Source organism: Cupressus sempervirens, chromosome 7 (assembly GCF_028749045.1).
Source record: "Cupressus sempervirens isolate cs-2001-9-10 chromosome 7, ASM2874904v1, whole genome shotgun sequence".
Classification (NCBI taxonomy): domain Eukaryota; kingdom Viridiplantae; phylum Streptophyta; class Pinopsida; order Cupressales; family Cupressaceae; genus Cupressus; species Cupressus sempervirens.
Window position 1 is genome coordinate 385,977,570 of NC_143124.1, and position 19,959 is coordinate 385,997,528.

A 19,959-nucleotide genomic window follows, 5' to 3' on the forward strand; every position below is an offset into this window, starting at 1 on the left:
GGTACAATCAAAGGTTCATTCAAAGTTTGATCCTCCGGGGCTATTATAAAGTCTGAAAATGGTGCTTAAGTTAGCTATTGATGAGAGCAGCTGTCCAGGTCATAGCAGCAGTTGGCAGACAAGAGGATGATCAATTCATAGATGGAACAAGTTATACTTAGTGTGAACTTAGCTCCCCATTCGCACGGGTTACTTCACACAGTACAAAAATCCCTTAGAACAAAGGTAATAGGCAGTGGAGAATAACAGGAACATTCTATATGAACTGGTGGTGGCAGTAGGGAAGTTATTTTATTTTCAGTTTGTTGTTCCATTTGGAGTGATCAACACTCTAGATTTTTTTGTTTTTCTTCCTTCCCATGGACAGACATAGGAGAACGGGTAATTGTAGAAGCCAGTGGAGTAATGAGGAATTTAGCACGAAAATGAATGCTTTCTAGGAGAGTACAGAAAAACTTAAGCTTCATCAACAAAGTTTGGCAAAGAGCTTATCGAATCCAGAGATAGTTGAGAGGATAGTGAAGTATATAGTTTCTACCCTTAGAAGGCCGACTTCAAGTTTGCAGGGAAGGAAGCTTCAGTTTTCCTCGACAGGTGATCATGATGTAGATGTACCTTTATTTAGTACAAGACCTACTAGTCCTATCTGCAGTGTTGATGGTGGACCCTTTTTACAGAGATCAGTAGATGGGTTAGTACCCTTGGTGGATAGTGACACTAAGCTTCAACTCATTAAGGTCCCCAGAGTTGTTGCAGTTAGTGCAGAGATAGTTGATGCAGTTATTACTACTGATAGTTCAGGATCTCTCGAGGAGGGAATTATTATTGGAGATTTGTATAGGGGTTGTCATAGTGTTGCTCCAGTAAAGGAGGCAGTGGCTTCCTCGGGTGGGATTGATGCATGTATGGAGTCACCCAACTGTGATGCTGGTGATTTGGGGGTTACAGTGGAGTTAGTTGATGTGGGTTCATGCTCTAACGTTATTGATTCACAGCTTGGAATAGAATCGTGTGCAGAGTCAGGTGATGACAGTTGATACTCTATTAGGTGACAAGGATGTAGACACTGTGGACACCTCTGGTGATTTGTTGGATGATGTTATGATTTGCACTGGGTATGATACTCCTTGTTAGATATTGGGTGATGACTCTTATGAGATTTTGGGTGAATCCCGAAATCAATGTTTACAGGATCTTACTATTGAGATGGACACTGAGACGTGTGGAGAATGAGATTGCGAGGGCTTCTATTTCTTTAGAGTTGTTTGAGGCACATAGTTGTTGTATCTCTAATGCAAAGTTGTGCAAGGACGATAGCACATATATGAGTGATCTTGTGGTGGACGGTTCTGATTCGGTTTCCTATCACAGTATAGTTAGTGAGACACAGAGCTTGCATAGGAGTTAGGGGTTACAAAGGCATCGTGTGACTTCTTAGTTGAAGGTGAGTGAGTGACATTTATTTCTCTTGATCATTATGATGCTATTCGGCATATGCTAGCTACATCTAGTTTGGGTGCCCTAATGTTAGATGAGCACGGTGATAGTAGTTTTTCCCTATTAGAGGTTCATGCGCTTCAAGAGGCTATTAGGATCTTGAAGCATAGTTACTCTTGGTTGATGACAGAGATTACCTTCTGGAGTGGGGTAGCATCTGCTATAAGGCGTTGTTAGGGAAAGAGGAGGAGGTGGTTGAGCTCACTTGGAAGCTTGAGGTGATGGTGGACTCTCTTCAGTATTCTCAGTTGGCTCTTCAGGAGTCATAGTCATAGTTGGGTGAGGTTATTGTGGAGTTAAAACGGGTACAATCAACACCAGCCCCAGACCCTGTTCAGTTACATATTGTGGTGGGTGGTGAGTTTTCTTCTACAGTTGAGGACGAGGGACGCGATGATGTGGCAAACACCTTCGTCCAGGATATGAGTGTGGTATGTACAGAGGAAGTGAGAGCATTAGTGGAGACGAGATCTCATGGTGATTTGCTTCCTTCTACTAGAAGTGAATCTATTTCTTCTTTTCATACAGTTGGTAGCATGGGATAGTTCACATTGTCACATTTTCAAAGAGATCAGCTGTCGATTGCGGGGGAGCAGATTGATGCTTCCACATATAATATCTACTGTACTAAGTCATTCATGGAGTATTTGCTTAAGAGCTTGGATTTGCGGGAGGCCTCATATAGTATATTTGAGGGTGCTCTCATTCGGGACCCTCGTGCTATTTGACGTTTGGTGAGGAAGATTGTAGAGACCTTGGCTACAATACTTCCCAATAGGGATTTTGTGGTTGGGCTTGCTGAGACGATTGTCCAGGATCTTGCCTGATCAATAGCTCAGAGTCAAAGATTGGAGTCATCTTTTGATTTCTAGTTTGATGACGATGGGCCCTTGACAGAGATCAGGAGTTTTTATCGGCATTACACTACGAGGAGTGCTTATCACTTCTCTTTTGACCCATAGGTTGAGGACTTGGTTTTCTGCATTAGGGATGGTGACAGAAGGTTTGGTATTCATTACACACATAGAGGGCGTACTTCTCTGCCAATGGAGGGAGATTCTGAAATACAGGGTATTGTGAAACAGTTGGATGTGCTAGTGAATGAGATGAATCAAAATCACAAACGGATGACCCAACTGATTTCGAATCCGAGATTTGAGCAAAGAATGATATCACCTTTTCTAGGATCAGAAGGTGATGATATAGTTGCGGCTTCAGATTTGTGGGACATTTCTTATGAGACACTGCATGAGTTGGGCACACGTGAGGTGGAATGTGATAAGGATTTATGTCAGGTTAAGTTAGATGATGCAGATGTTGGCATGAGTTCCCTAGATCATGTATTTGATGGCGATGTAGCGATAGTGGGAGTAGGAGCATGTGATGATACTGTCATATCAGAAGCCACTTCTGTGTCAGTTGAGCCATCCATTGAGGAGTTTAGCAGTATGCATGTGGTTGTATATGTGGACTCTGATGATAGTACACTTGTTATTATTGATGAGGTGAGTGATGTAGTGATAGAGTCATGTTACACCATCGATCAACAAAATGTTGATGTTCACTTCGTGGATAATCCTACATTTGATATGGATGCAACATTGTCTTATGACAATCCGTTGTTTGAGTTTGAGGTTGATCACTCACCTGAGTGGCGTGGGCCTCAGTTTTCACCATCTGTAAAGATTTAGTTTTGTGTTGCGGCAGTTAGTAACGTTCCTGTGTGTACAAATTTTGACGTGGTTACACCTATGGTTGATACAGTTGGCATAAGTGCATATGGTTCTCTTGTAGCTATGTCTCTTAAAGGGATTGTTGATCTGAATTCTAGTCCAGTTTATATTATATGGGTGAGAACTAGGATGAAGATATTTCTTGTGGGCGATTCTTATGGTGAAATTCTAACTCTTACATTATTAGCACAAGTTTTGAGTGCTATACTGCATGTTATGTTGTTGGTTCTGATGATGTTAGTGGTATGCAATTGGTTAAGTGTTAACAGGGGTGTCACGTACTACTTCATTTGGGATCCAGGTGGAGGTTGGAGTTCACTGTCAGTGCTGGATTTCTTGGGGGCAAGCAATCTCGGGAAGGGAGGACTGTAATATCCCCATTGGTTGCTAGCATCAACATTTTAGGGATTAGCCTAATATTGGATCCTCGTAGGCTAATGAGGATGGTTAAAGGGTCTTCCAAGGATTGGTTCATCTCCACCATTTAGCGATTCAGGGATATGGCCTTTGTTCGATGTCATTCGGACTCCATTTTCCATACTTACTATGTATAGTAAGTCAAGGGTAATAGAGATGGACCCTTTCTATTTTTAGAAAGTGTCTTTGGTCACATGGGGAATTATGAGGAGAGATTCCTATTTCAGACGACATGGCAATCAGACAAGTATTTCAAGAGATATTAAAGTTTGAGCGACTTAAGTGATTTATTTAAATATTTAATGTTATAAAATTATAAAGTCACTTAAATGACCAAAAGATGAAATTGGCTTTTAATCCCACATTGCCTAGTTGTTTGTGTCTTCCCTCATATCGAGGGTATAAAAGCGTGGAGCTACATTGGGATTCACACAATGAATATATGTTATTCATTCAAATACTAATGGTTGCTTAAATGTGACTGTGCCTTCTTGAGGACAAAATCCCTTAGGAAGTTGGAAGCTGGATGAAGCCCAAGTCTTCTTTGAGAGAAATACATCAGATTCAAGGTTGCTAGGCGGTACAAGGCGTTGTTGTCAAGCAATACTTCTTATGTGAAAGGAGAGGCATATTAAATAAGTTATCACTCTTTTAGCATATAGAGATGCAGGGCCAGAGAATAATAGGAGAGGTAGAAGAAGAAATATCTGGTATCTGACGTGACCCTACAGACTCGATTTGCACGTATGTCCTATAGTTTAGACAAAGATTGTGGTTCAGCGGCAAGAGGAAGATATCTCAATAGTTTCGGTTGTCAATTTACAACTAGTACGTGTGGTGTGGAGGAATGTGGGTCTATCACAAAGTCTGTTGTAACAATAGACTATCTCACAAACCGGCCATAACAGTGATTGAGGTACGACATTGCGAAAAGGGGCTGATAAAAGGTCTGTACGCAGCCTTTTATATTCACTATAGGGATCAGCATTTGTCAGGTGCAAACACAAAAGGTGCAAGTAATATTGTGGGTTGAATCCAATACATTAAAGTGTATTCAGTAGCAAGCACGACATACAAGAAAGGTTGGATGTGGCAGCCGCAGGTCGGTGACCAATGAGGACCATGCCATGGACGGGTAGTAGCATCCACCAACTGCAACAGTTATACAGGTTTCATTGAATTTCCTTATCTAAGTTTGTAATACTTTGTGTTGGTACTTTAAATATGTGTGAACTCTTTCTGCCACTAATTCCCATAATCAAAGGTATTAGATTATAAATGTACTATATAAATGCAGTGCTGTTATTTTATGAGTTTTTTTATACTGTATGCAAATTTCATGGTAATATTATTATATGTATTTTGGAATCGGACTGTTCACAGCTGCATCAAAATTTAATGCCAGGGCTACATGCCAATTATTTTACAAAATACCTCAAGTTAAAACTTAATCATTTTGATCACGTTAAGATCAGATGACTACTGTGCCACAATCGTTTTCTACATAGTTACACCACCCTGGGGGACAAGGGGATGACAGAACGGGGGGATAGAGGGGCTTTAATTTGGGGATAGTGAGGGGATGGCGGTGGGGGATAGGAGGGGGGTATATATATAGATATGCATATGGTACTTAAAATGCTAGTTATGAAAATATGATTGCAATATAAGATATAAAAATGTAGAAGAGTAAATACTTGAACATTGCATTGAATTGGAACATCGAACATTAAACATAAATAGTCAAATCTGCAAATAGTCAACATCAGGATGCCCCCTATCCTTAGTGGAGGTGGCGGAATCTGGTGGCGCCGCTGGGGAGGGGGGAATGGAGTCCCCAAGTCCCCGGTGCGTTGAAGTCTTCGAGATGTGGGGTAAAAAGGGGGGGACTCATCCTCGTGTTACTATGGTTTTCTATAGATTGATTTTTTGTGCACAGAAACACACCTAGATCATAACTGTCACTGAACGATACTAGGTGGAATAGCAACATGCCTCAATAAGTAGACATTTCTTGTGCCAAATTCTGATACTTCAACAACATCCCTTCATTGTTGCAAAAAGTCCATACTTGCTGAATTTTGTAATCAGGATTACTATGGCAAGAAAAGGCTACAAGACGCCTTCTTGTGCAGACTTGAGTGGGAAGTAGTCCACTTGTAATTATTATTTAATGCTATAGTTTTACGTTTTAACTTTTACGTTTTAATCTTGATAACATATGTTGACACTTGATAGTTTTAATCCCTTAATGGATGATTCGAATAAGGATAAGGACTAGAGCCAGATGAAAAAAAAGGGTAAACATTTTCCTAGTGAAGCCTTGAACAAAAAAGAGACTGCAGAGGATATGGTTACTGAAGATTCAGATGTTGAGAAGATCAAATGTGTAGAGAAGAACAATAAGGGTTGCTAGAGTTAGAGTGTGCCGAAAGATGAAGTTTCCTCAAATCTCCAAAAAATCAATGCTGATTTTGGGAATGAGAAGACAACGGAAACTGTGGCTAAAGACAAGAATAATGAAGGGAATGCCGATAAAAAGATGATTGAAGATGATGAGCAAAATAATCGAGAACTAGGTACTGAGAATCAGAAAGGTGTGGTTAAAGATGATACTACCTAGAGAAAGATAATAATGAGGATAATCAATAGGGTGAAGATAGGAATGAGGATCTCCAGGAAATTTGTAATATTGTAGACTATGAGGATTCTACTTCTCACCCTCAGGAGGACAACTTTGTGCCATGTCTTGGTGATCCTATTCCCAATATTGATGCTGGAATACAAAAGGAGCATTCAATACATTTGGATTCGGAAGACCTAAGAATGGACAAAGACAACACATTGGGTATTAGATAAATGGATGGTTAATGAGGTTAAAGATCTTCATGGAAAGATTAAGAAGATTGAGGAAAAGATGGACAATTCTAGCAACGATGCTGATGAGAAGTCTGAACTTGCGGAGAATAACAAAGATACTTTTAATGAGGAGAAGGGGATGGCTAATATTGAAAAGAAAGTTAAAGATATTATGGATGAAAAATTGCAGCAAATAATTGATAGAATGGAAAGAAATGAGACTCTTCTTAGGTCTCTCCTCATCCATAATCACAAGGGCCTTAAAACTTCTGCCAGCAATGTGAAATGTCTTTATGCCATGTTGGAGAATAGAAATAACAAGATCATAAATGTTGATCTTGAAGGAGCCTCGACTATTGGTCAAAGTGAGGGACTTGGGAAAAGAACTAGAGGAAGTATGAAGAAGAAAGCCATATAGGATAACAAGATCATGAGGCTACTGGGCTGAATGAAATGAAGATGGCCTTTCAGAGGATGGAGGATCTTGAGCTGGAAATAGTGGAGATCCTAAAAAAGCTCTAATTTGTTTTGCTGGTCGACTCTGTTGGTTGTGTTTGCTGGTGTTGCAGTCTTTTGTTTCTTTTCTTATGTTTGGTTTGAGTCTATTCTATTTTGGTCTGTAGTGACAATGAGCCTATTGAATATCATTTTGTAATGCTGTTGTAAAGGCTTTCAAGGTTCCCTTCAAAATCTGTTTCTGAATTAATCAAAAACTTATGTTGACTTTTGGTTTTTAGAGAATAAAGTTGTGTTTTTAATGTGATGGTAATTACTTATTTTTCTTTGAATGTGAGAATTTTTTAATCAAAATTGTGTACTTTACTTCATACTTGTAGTTTACCCACAGATGCAGTTTCTAGGGCAAACAATGTGGTAGAAGAGCAAATTAGAATGAAAACAATGTGGTTGCATCATTATCTTGGATGGATGACAAAAATTGCACCATCATCAATTTTTTTGTTTCTTGCAAGGATGGAGTTGTTTTTTTGAAATCCACGGATGCCTCCAACAAGGTAAAGACAACTTAAATTTTGGTTGTAATGTTAGAGAAATTTATAATGGAGGTGGCGATTGATAATGTGGTACATATGATAATGGACACTTCAACAACATATGTGGCAGTGAGTAGAATCCTCCAAGATAAATACAATACACATTTTTGGAGTCCTTGTGAAACACATGTCCTTGACCTTCTTTTGGAGGGCATAGGAAACCTAGATCGGGTGAGACCAGTTGTAGAAGACGCAAAAATGCTAAATAAATACATCTACAATCACCTTTGGGTTCTTCGCTTGATGAGAGAACACAACCAAGGGAAGGAGTTGGTTAGAGTGGGAGTCACAAGGTTTGGAACAATTTTCTTAACATTGCAAAGTATTCTTACTTCTTTGATGGATTTGAAGCAAATGTTTGTAGTCTTCCCTTAGCTGTAATTACTGTGGTTGGAAGACATCAACTTATTGTTGAAGTTGGATGTAATGTCCCCAATTTTGGTAGGTCAACACAGTGGATGGAGTTAGCTCATCATAGTGACCCTTGTGAGCTGACAAGGTGTTTGAGGGGTCTCAGTTGTGGACTTACTATTTTTAGTAAGTCTATTTTCGGCAGTTGCTATTTTTGGCAGTGCAGTGGGTGGCTTCAGCAATTAGTCGTCACCTACAATTAATAAAGTAATAAATGGCATGAGTTCTTATTTATTTATTATCATTGAGTTGCATTATTATAATAATGACTTAAAGAGATATTTCTTAAAAAGCGAGTTGGAAAGTTTCTAGTGTTGAGTTTTTTCATTTTGGAAAGCTTACATAATTTTTGAATTGGAGTTTCAAGGAAACTTTGGCCAATGAAAACTTATAAATAAGAGCTCATTTCATTGGGAAAAGCACACTTGAATATATATATATTTTTTGTGCTTTTGTTGCTTTTCCTTGTTTTCTGACTTGTGAGCCCTTGCTGAAGTATAAGGGTCTCGTTTGAGAAGTTCTTGGCGATTGTGCTAAAGTATACAATTGGCCAAGATTCTCCTACTATACCTTTTGTAACTTAGGAGAACAATCTAGATTATTTTATATTGACTGGCTGAGGTTTTTTGGAGTTTGTGAAAAATTCGAGAATTCCAGTCTTTGCAAATTGCTCCTATTGTCCATATTGTATCTAAGGAGAGTTTATGCTGAGAAGTGTATTTGAAGTTCAAGAAGAGCGGAATTAAAATTGACTTTGCGACCAGCGTTCAACAATTCATTTGGTGCGTTTAAAGGAAATAATTTTGAGCAGATTGGTCTACCGTTTTTTCCACCTGGGCTGCGTCTGGACATCACTGGTGATCTGCAACCATTTACAAGGTCTGGACTTCACTTGTGGGAGGCTGGTTGAGTGTGAATAAGGCCTGCGATCCATAATTTAGGAGCGGTGATCTATATCTGAGCCTGTGGATTCAATTAGTGGCTGGGATCATATTTGTGCTGGGTGGAATTATATGTAGATGGCACTCTAATTTACAACCTGCGATTTATTAGTAGCTGGACGTCCTTTATTACCTGGTCGCAATTCACATTGGGAGTATTCTGCACTATTTTCAGGCTGTTATAATAGCATCTTAGCCCTGCATTGAAGATAATCATGGCGACGCGGAGTTAAGGAGCTACCTATGTTTCATATATGGGGTTTCTCTTTCAGCCAGCAAGCACAAAGAAATTATGCTAAGGAGAAATCAGGTTTCTTTACTAAAATTAATAGCAGAATTTGATCTATGTTAATTGTATTTTTTCCTTTCCACTTAAATGTTGAATAATGCTGAAATTGTGTCATTATTCCTCCTGCAGTCCTTATGTATTTTGAAAATTAATCCTAAATAGTTTAATAAACAAGGAAACATAGCAACTTTGTTCATTGGCACTAAATTTTTTATTAGAGCATACATAGTGCTTTTACAGTGGTATCAGAGCAGTTTCTTGCCAGCCTGCAGGAATTGGGCTCCAAATCAGTTGTTAGTGGTCAGTATGTGATCCATTATTTTGTATCATGGCTGACGACAAGAGATTGTGCTGGGTATGCACTATACCAAAGAGGACGTAATTCTCCTCCCAGAGAAGGAGAGACTGAGTTTGGTTCGACTGGTAGTCCGGGTGGTTTTGGTGGCATTGGACTACAACCCACAGAAGATGAGGTTGATAGAGATGCTCTATAGGTATTTAGGGATATTGCAACTCGGAAACAATAGATAATATCTGTTTTGCAACAGTTGTATAATACTTTGCAACAGATAGCACTTCCTTGAGGACAAAGTAGGGAGAGAGCTTGAGATGTTTCTGTTGGTTCTCATAGATCCCCAGTTGAAGATAGAACCCAAGATGGTGTTAGTTATAGAGATGCAGATTGGGTTCGAGTTGATGGTGGATTAGCTGATAGAGCTGACATACACACTAACACTCATGATAGGCTACAAAGGCCTGTGTTTCTAAGACCTGAGGTGGATGCAGTTAGTATTGAGTCTGAGGCCGCTTCTTTCACTAATGACATGTTGGAACACTTTACAGAGTGGGATGCTTTACCATAGGCTATTAAAGATAATCTAAATTTTGATAGGTTCCTGACTTAGAAACGAGAGCATTCCAAAGCAAGGTCGGCACCTGAGAGACAATGACCTCGACAGATTGAGTTGCAACAAGTTGCCAATAAGATGACGTTGGAGCACTTTGATGGTACTGGGAGAGTTATAGCTCAAGCTTGGATCCATAAGCTCGACACATATTTAGCTTTGCATCCTATGTCAAAGGTGGATGCTATCAGATTTGGAGTGTTGCATCTGGACGGAGTTGCCCATGATTGGTGGTACATGGGTTAGTTTCTTTGTGACATGCTCAAATCACTTCCTATTAGGAGTTCGTGGATCACTTGATCGGGAGATTTGATAGAAAGGATCCAGAGGTGTATTTCTATGAGTTGGTTCAGGTGAAGCAGTTTGGTGGATTGGAGAGTTACATTAGTCATTTCCAGAGGCTTTTAGTCATGGTTTATGATATTTCGAAGCACAGATGAGTGATGTTATTTATGGAGGGATTGACTGAGCCACTCTGTGGATGGGTGAAGTCATTGGACCCATCTTCTCTCCAGGTAGCGATGAGGAAAGCACGGGACTTGGAGTCTTCTTCTTGAAGCAAGGTTGCTTCAAAATCTTCTGCTCTTCCGCTTGATGATGAGGAGTCCCCACCAGTTATTGAGGACAAGGGCAAGTCAGTGGGGAGATCTGATGTCACTTCGAGAGAGGATTTGAGGAGGCATCAACTTTTCTTTTGGTGCAAGGGGCCTTTCTCTAAAGGTCATCCTTGCGGAGTAGTGAATCATGGTATGTGGGTTTACACTGATGAGATTGAGGATGAGTCATCACAGCAGCATGAGGATGTCAATGAAGATGATCATACTAGTGATAGAGTTTATATTGTGATGAGTATATATATGATGGTATTTGACTCACATGTCCATGATTTGCATTAGGTACAGAGTTGGGTTGAGCATAAGCTGGATTGTCTGCAGGATGATTGGGTAGGCTTGATGAAGGAGAGTGTGTTGAGATCTCCTAGGGATTTGTCTGTTAGTGATGTTTTGACCTTTACATCACCTGCACAGGTACTTGGTGCTATGTTGCAAGTCATGTTATTGGTTTTGTTGATGGTTTTGGCATTCTGTTGGTTCAGTGAGGATAGGGATATCACTTGTTTCTTATGGGATCCTAGTGGAGCTTTTTGTATGATGCCAGATTGGTTGAGGACAAGCAATCTTGGGGAGGGAGGACTGTAATGTCCCCGATTTTGGTAGGTCAATGCAGTGGATGGAGTTAGCTCATCATAGCGACCCTTGTGAGCTGACAAGGTGTTTTGGGGGTCTCATTTGTGGACTTACTATTTTTAGCAAGTCTTTTTTTGGCAGTTGCTATTTTTGGTAGTGCAGTGGGTAGCTTCAGCAGTTGGTTATCACCTACAGTTAATAAAGTAATAAATGGCATGAGTTCTTATTTATTTATTATCATTGAGTTGCATTATTATAATAATGTTTATATTATTATAATAATGACTTTAAGAGATATTTCTTAAAAAGCGAGTTGGAAAGTTTCTAGTGTTGAGTTTTTCGGGAAAGTTCCACAATTTTTGAAGTGGAGTTTTAGGGAAACTTTGGCCAATGAAAGCTTATAAATAAGAGCTCATTTCATTGGAAAAAGCACGCTTGAAAATATATTTGTTTTTTGTGCCTTTGTGGCTTTTCCCTATTTTCTGACTTGTGAGCCCTTGCTGAAGTATAAGGGTCTTGTCTGAGAAGTTCTTGGCAATTGTGCTGAAGTATACAATTGGCCGACATTCTCCTACTATATCTTCTATAGCTAAGGAGAACAATCTGGATCATTTTATATTGATTGGCTGAGGGTTTCTGGAGTTTGTGAAAAATCTGAGAATTCCATTCTTTGCAAATTGCTCCTACTGTCCATACTGTATCTAAGGAGAGTTTATGCTGAGAAGTGTATTTGAAGTTCAAGAAGAGTGGAATTAGAACTGACTTTGCAACCAGCGCTCAACAATTCATCTGGTGCATTTAAAGGAAATAGTTCTGAGCAGATTGGTCTGCTATTTTTTCCACCTAGGCCGCGTCTGGACATCACTGATCATCTGCAACCATTTACAGTGTCTGGACGTCACTTGTGGGAGGCTGGTTGAGCGTGAATAAGGCCTGCGATCCATAATTTAGGAGCGGTGATCTATATCTGAGCTTGTGGATTTAATTAGTGGCTGGGGTCACATTTGTGCTGGGCAGAATTATATGCAGATGGCACTCTAATTTACAACCTGCGATTTGTTAGTAGCTGAATGTCCTTTATTACCTGGTTGCAATTCACATTGGGAGTATTCCACACTATTTCCAGGCTTTTATAATAGCGTCTCAGCCCTGCATTGAAGATAATCATGGTGACGTGGAGTTGAGGAGCTGCCTATGTTTCATATACGGGGTTTCTCTTTCAGCCGGCAAGCACAAAGAAATTACACTAAGGAGAAATCAGGTTTCTTTACTGAAATTAATGGCAGAATTTGATCTATGTTAATTGTATTTTTTCCTTTCCACTTAAATGTTGAATAATGCTGAAGTTATGTGTCATTATTCGTCCTGCACTCCTTACGTATTTTGAAAATTAATCCTAAATAAACAAAGAAACATAGCAACTTCGTTCATTGGCACTGAAAATTCTATCAGAGCATACATAGAGTTTTTACATTGTATGTATATTGAATTTGCAACCGAGGCATTTCACATTGATTATTATTGACTTTGCTGGGCGTTTCTTCTAATTGTTTGGGGGAGCATATTTGGGTGTCTGTGCAATCTGAATTGGAAGCGCTAGTGTTTTCAGATGCTAGGTTTATTTTTCTCATTTGTTTGGGTGCAATTTTTATTGGCATTCAGTGCCACTCTCTCCTGTCATTAGCGTCTGGATTTCTTGGCACTAATTATTTACAGACTGGCCGCCAAGGCACTCATTCTTCCTAAGCATTAGCGTCAACCTTCTCTACATTTGGTGCAGCTTTCTCAAGCATTCTGGGAGGCAATAACAGGCCCATTTCCATTTACCAGCATACATGCAGACCTGGGCAGATTTCAGATCCAGTTGAGTGCCATTATTGGCATGGTCTTACAAAAACACAGAACACTCTCCTCTGGTCATGCACCTGCAAATTAAGCCACAATCTTGGGCTGGAATTCTGCGTACACACACCAATCCTGGTTTTACCTGAGGATCTGCGATTGTATATTCATCATGCCACAAGAACCAGGTTCAGCCCTTATTTTTACATAACTGGGTTATCCTTGCAGCATAGTTGGCAGTTAATAAATGGCAAATCAATTCTGAGTTTCAATAGAGTGTGATTACCAGTAATTAAATTTCGTAGTTTAGTAAATTGATGTTCTACCTTAAGTCATTTTTAATCTTCCTGCAATCTGATTTGATTAATGATAATCGCCTTATTCGTGAATGACTGAATGTGTGGCATTTTGGAATTGAGGTATTTGCAAACATTAAACATCAAAGTGTTCATTTAGGCAAGTATCTTCAAGTTTGATGTCTGTGAGTGGTTCATTACATTGTGCTAGAAAACTAAGATATCATATATACAGTGATAATTGAATTGTTCGCCAAATGTTTGATGAAATGTCAAACCACTGATTAGTGTGGAAATTGATGATTGTTTGAGCCATAACTGATAGAAGTTTATACAAGTTTGGAAAACAGAGCTCCCTAAAGCATGTTGAAAACTGATTGGCCAAGAGCAGCCAGGAGCCAGAGAAGGAAAGAAAACATTACAGAGGAGAAACTCCTCATTAATCCACAGCACCACAGCATCCCACAGCAGCACCCACATGAGATGAATACCACCTATATCTTCTTTTCTTGCCCCACAGTGGGGTATTAGTGTTATTCGTTGATATTTGACTGAACTATAATGGGTTAGTGGTACTATAAATAGTTGAAAATTTTGTAAGTTGTTCAAATATGGTCAAATCAGGTATACGTTTAATAGAAAAATTTAACAAATATTTTTGGATACACTAATATCAATCACCAACCTTATTAACGGAAACATAATGCTAATGACAAATGCTCATATGTTTTTTCTGTCTTAAATTTGTGTCAAAGTGCTTCTCTAACAACTATTAATTCCAGATAAATTTGAAAGTGGGAGATAAACGCATCCTTAGTGGAGGTTAGTTCGGATATTAGTTTTAGTTTTTTACCTTCATAATTTCTTCTTCATCTCGACAATGATATTCTCTCTGTTTCAGCACCACATATTTAATTTATCCTTGTCTTTTTGTTGAGGTTTGTCTTGACATAATTGTGTTCTTATATATTGCAAAATAAAGTCTCTATAAATGTTGGGTTGATTTATTATGATTCTGATTTGCAGCACATGATTATAGGAGGGCTTCCTTTGTTGGCATTGTCAGTAGTTCAACATGATCCTGCCTTGAACGGAAGCATTCAAGAACTTGAACTTAGTGATTGGTTGGCTCTCACATACACCTCTATATTTGGGAGTGCCATAAGCTATGGTGTTTACTTTTACAATGCAACTAGAGGTGTCTTACTCAACCTTGATTGGCTACATGTGTAAATTCTTATTGTACTGCCTATTAGTCTATATTCAATAATTGATTATGCAACTTAAACACATTGGATGTTTCAAAATATTTTGGGCAATCAATTAGTTTGAGGGTTACGATTCTCAATGATTAGGCGTAGTTATGATTCTCAATGATTGAGCCTAGTTATTGTTATCAATAATTATGTCATGATGGCAATATATTTTTCTACAAACAGTGAAAAGCAATATTTGTATATGTATATAAGAATCAAAAACTAATGTAACAAATATCTGAGGCTTTCGAACAGTACATTGAAGATATATATGGATTTGAAGGAAAAGTAGAACCCAAGTAGGCCTAAAAGGAACTCTACTTAGTCTTTAAATCCCTTTTTGGAAACCAGAAACACCAGTTCTTAATAGAATTGTTAGCAATACCTTTTCTAACAGCAATATCATAATTTACTATAATTCATGTATCTTCATTAATAGACATTGGGGTCATGAACACTCACAAGAGAGACGACACAATGGTTAGACAAACTAGTAAAAAATAAAAGAAAGAAAATTATATATAAGGGCCCATAGGATGTGTTTCTCACTTTGGACAGCACCCACGAAAATCTTTCTCTATTATAGCTACATTGCTTACTTGTCATACTTACTTGGCAATTCCATATATGAACATCCCAAAATTGGAATCTGAGCTGAATTGCTTGTGGTTCCATCTAGCATTTAGTTTAATTGTTGCTGAAACAAATCCATCAAAATCTTTACATACTGACACAAGTTGTGTAGTCATGAAGCATTCAAAATCCAATTCCAACTTGTGGTCTTTCCTTTAAAAAAACAAACAAAAAAGGAAGCATTTCACAGACCCATTTGATTGCTTTCGCCTTTTTTTTCTTGCAGAAAGATGCAAATACACAAGTTTTTCTCTAGTTTTATGGTGAAACAAAAGACACTTTTTATCTATTTGCAGGCAGTGAATAGTTGATAATGATTCCAGCTCATTCTTTTGACGAATTTTCAATATTTTTATTACACACAAATGTTCGTGCCTTTTTTAACCTCCTTGTTGATTGCAACATGAAACCATGGTTAGCATGCATATTGAAAAACACAGTTAAGAAAGCTGAAACTAGATCAAACATTTACATCAAAACTCACAGTTAATGTTTAGTTGGGAGTATAATAAATATTAAAAACATTATTAAATCTGTAAGTAATATCATTTCTATATTTAATATTTAATTCAAAAACTATTGAGTTGCATATCAAAGCATTGATTAAATGCTTACTTGAGTCCACTGTCTGATTATTTTTGGTTTGTTTGCCATCATACCACATTTATGGATTTTTAGTTTTATAATGGCCTCAGCCAGCCTCAACTGTAATGTCCCCTTCTTATCACTTTTCTTAGAGCTCATAAATTGAGTACAAGTTAGGGGTTTGAGGTGGGGACCTTCCTTACTAGACAAGTATAGTTGCATTGTTTCTCCATGTCTAACCATTGTTTATATATAGATCAAGTAATTCACTAAATATCCAAGATTATCTTGAAAAACAATAAAATTTATGTTGTTTAAATGATCTCCTCAGATAGATTTTATGAATCCCTTCTCCCCTTGCCAACAACATCAAGAGATGAAAGACTTACCGTGAAAAAGGCATATAGAACAATCTTCAAGCGGCTTCCTCAAGGCTTAGCCCCATCTTGAAAACTACCGATCATGTGGCTGAATTACTCTGCATTTCCCTTCCACAAACTCCCTATCTTATGAGGCTTCACTAAGAGTTAGGAGTTGGGTTCATGTTACCTATAATCCAAGTATCAGATTTAAATATTTATTATTTATATTATAAACATATCTCTTTCCTCATGATCTCATATTATTGTATCTGATTATTTATTTGATAAAATGCTATTAACAACATATATATAATCTCTGCTGGTTCTATCATGAAAGTCTATATATATATATATATATATATATATATATATATATATATATATATATACATCTGTTGTTTATCTTTTAAGAAGAGGTGGGCTGCATCATGGAAGGTCCCAATTGAGCACATAGCTCATAAACCTGTGCATTCCTTGCCTCCATCTTGCGTGCAACAACCGTTGAAGATCCAGGGCGGACTTCACCATCACCGCAGCCTCCCAAAGATCTTTGTCCTTCTCATTAACCTCCTTTCTAACGTGAGCTAGGCTATTCTCTAAAGTCTGCCTCTTAGTATTAGCCTCTACCAACTGTTGCTCAAATGAGGCTGTCTCTCTAACTAGTTTGGCCTCAATAACCACGTGTGGTGCCTTCTCTTCCTCTCTCTCATGGGTACGCTGAGCTAAGTCTCACTCCATTGCCTCCAACCTGATGGTTAGCTCCTCTGGAACTCTTTGTGTACCCACCAATGTAGCCTCATGTCCAGCCAAGACATACTCTAAACGCCTCAATGCATAGCACCCCTCATGGAAGTTGGCTAATAAGAACCTGTACCTCGCTCTCTACCATAGGCGTGGGGAGAACTGATGTCTACCACATCTCGAGGGTCTCCTTAGGAGGCCACAACCCTTGCTCAAAACATTTCGCAAAAGCTATGGGAAAATCTTGTTGTACAAGGGTAAGGAGACGCTGTAAGTCCACAGTTACACCCCTCAAGGCCTGAGCCTCTGCTACAGCCACCATTCGACATCCTTTGACAACCAAGTCTACCAAAGATACCTCTACCTCATCTTCCTTGGACTGCATTCCTGCCTTAGCCAAGTGCACAACCTTACCCACTGTTGGGGTCTCATCTTCCTCATGCACCGCTGGCTCGGTGGCCAACTATTTTGTCTTGTTCTTTTCCATAGGTGAGTGCTCAACATGCTTCCCTCCTAGTGGGTTTATGGCCTCTACATCCACGATTATCAAAAGTCCCTCTTGTCGTGGATAAAGAACTTCTTTGTCGATTGATTCTAAAAGTGACATCTGAAACTGTTGCTTAAGCTAACAGCTCATGGTCGCCTTCGAGGGACTTGTTGTAGGTGGGAGATCATCTAAAATCTCAGTAGTAACAGTGACTACGACATTGGACCCTACTACCTCCAAACTAACTTGGCCCTCTAGATTATCTTGGCTGCCTTGCTGCTCTCAACCCATCACATTCCCCTTCTCCAATCTTGCAAGCTTAAACTTTGCTACCACCTTCTCTATGGGCACCTCAAAAGCCCCTAGAGCCACCTCCTATGTGGGTGGGGTTTTATCCTTAGTGGCCTTAGGTACTCTTGAGGATGGTAAGGCCTTTGCTCCAAATGCTAGAACGGATAGGGAGAACCCTGTACTCACCATCCTCGTGGAAGTCAATTTTTTTGAGGGCAATAGAAGAGGCGATGCAAGCTGAACTAATGGGGTGGCTTCTATCTGAGAGGAATCCATCATAGACTCATCCTTTGCTTTATTGCTATCATTTGCTGCCAAGTCGCCACCAGAAGGCTCTGTGGTGGCTTCTCTGCCACTATCAATGTCTTTAGGGTCAAATTCTTCCATTGTTTGCCTGCACCTCTTTTGACTTGTTGTTGTTCCTCCAGTATCCAAATACCGCTAGTAGAAGATTGGAGGCTCTCCGACCACCAATTTGCCTTGGGACACCAATTCCAACTCATCCATAGGAATCTGTTAAGGTTGTAGCTTCAATTGGATTGTTTAGATCTGAGATACATTATTGTTATTGGTAAATCATTGTTTTCCTACATATATACTTATCCATGTTAAATAATATTATTGTATCTAATAGTATATAATATATATTATATTATATATATCATTATACATATTATTAAATGATGATTACACCATAGAGACATGTCTCTTCATGAGACATGTCTCCTCATCTTTTATTTATATGAGATCCAAATCTACATTTGGAACTTACCAATTAAAATGGCCATATTATTACATTTGCAAAAAAGATCCATGTTACTCAACATGGTATCAGAGCAATGTTAAGGAAGATCTAGTTAGATTTGAGAGTACAAATGATCTCAGAAACACATGGGAAGCAGAGAAGATAGAGGTTGTTGGGTTGAATGGGGGAATATGTTGTCAACTAGGGATTACTCTCACAATCATAGCAATGGACACCTTATTGCATCCTTTAGAATGGTCACCTCATGAAAGAAGTATATTTAGACTACATTTGTCAATCTTATTTGACCAGATAGAGAGGTAGAGATTTGACAAATCAATCACAATATAAGACTGCTAGGTAAGGAGTTCATCCCAAGGCCCAAAGCCTTTAGTTGAAGGCAACCTTGCACTAATAAATGAAATGCAGAGTTTGAAAGTAATCTGCGAGAATTGTTTGAGCTTTGCAAATCTGATCCAAGCTCCAACATAGATTGGCATATGATTTCAAACAATAAAACTCACAAGCATAGCTATGTTCTCGACACCAAGACTATTGCCCTATTGTGCTCAAAAGAAAAGACATTTCTACTATATCAGTCTGTGTACATGATTGAGGAACAGCATGACATATACCCTACACGAAGGTCTCAGAAACTAAAGGTACAAAGAAAAAGAAGCATCAATGTTGTTCGATGATGAATTCAATCTAAGCCTCTGACTGCAATATGCCAACACGAAGATGAACCACTGAGTATGGAGACAAGCTCAATACTTTCTAGGTTATCCATAGGAATGATGAAATCTATAGAAATAAAATTGTTGAATTTGGAGTGAACAAGATGATATAACAATTTGAAGATTAAACAAGATACAATTCAAAATATGGCCACTGTGATAGATAAAGTCTGAAGATAGCATCATATTAGAGACAATTTCTGAATTCCATTTGGATTGGGGAAGATTGAAGCATACAACCTTTGAATCTACTTGATTAGGCTTTCTGAGTAAGGAGTAACTGCTGGTAAGCATAGTAGAAGACAAACAAATCAAATTTGGGTGAGCACCAGCCAGTTAGGGAGAAACAATCATGATGGTAAATAGCATGGGAGCATTATATGTATTGACACAATGATAACCATATATCCATGCGTCATTTTTGGAGAGACAATGATTTCAAGTTATTGTATGGCACCTAGCATGTAATGTTTTTAAAATTGCTTGGGACTGGTTCTAGTGCAGGATTTAAATTAGACATTACCTTTAATCAAGCATGGAGGAACACAAATGAATGAGAAAATTGCGGAACTCCTGATGCAAACTAAGTATTGAACTATATGATTGTTAAACGATAAATGGACACACAGGTATCGGTGACCATGACAAAGACTACAAGGGACAGTAGAAGATATACAAACATTTGACCTCAAG

At 38.6% G+C, this 19,959-nt stretch overlaps 2 protein-coding genes across 3 annotated transcripts in view; both read left to right on the forward strand.

Annotated features, from left to right (window-relative positions):
* LOC149547108 (uncharacterized) overlaps positions 1 to 14,230 on the forward strand; it is a 28,599-nt gene extending 14,369 nt beyond the window's left edge. The window contains exons 3-4 of the mRNA XM_089791519.1: positions 13,072 to 13,321; positions 14,212 to 14,230. Of these exons, the coding sequence (XP_089647645.1) occupies positions 13,072 to 13,321; positions 14,212 to 14,215 (254 nt within the window). The 3' untranslated portion in view covers positions 14,216 to 14,230. The remainder of the gene's footprint in view (positions 1 to 13,071; positions 13,322 to 14,211) is intronic.
* LOC149547103 (nodulin MtN21 /EamA-like transporter family protein) overlaps positions 1 to 19,959 on the forward strand; it is a 129,429-nt gene that overhangs the window by 84,020 nt on the left and 25,450 nt on the right. For both annotated transcript variants that reach the window (XM_089791517.1, XM_089791518.1), the window contains exon 5: positions 14,456 to 14,627. In XM_089791517.1, the coding sequence (XP_089647643.1) occupies positions 14,456 to 14,627 (172 nt within the window). The remainder of the gene's footprint in view (positions 1 to 14,455; positions 14,628 to 19,959) is intronic.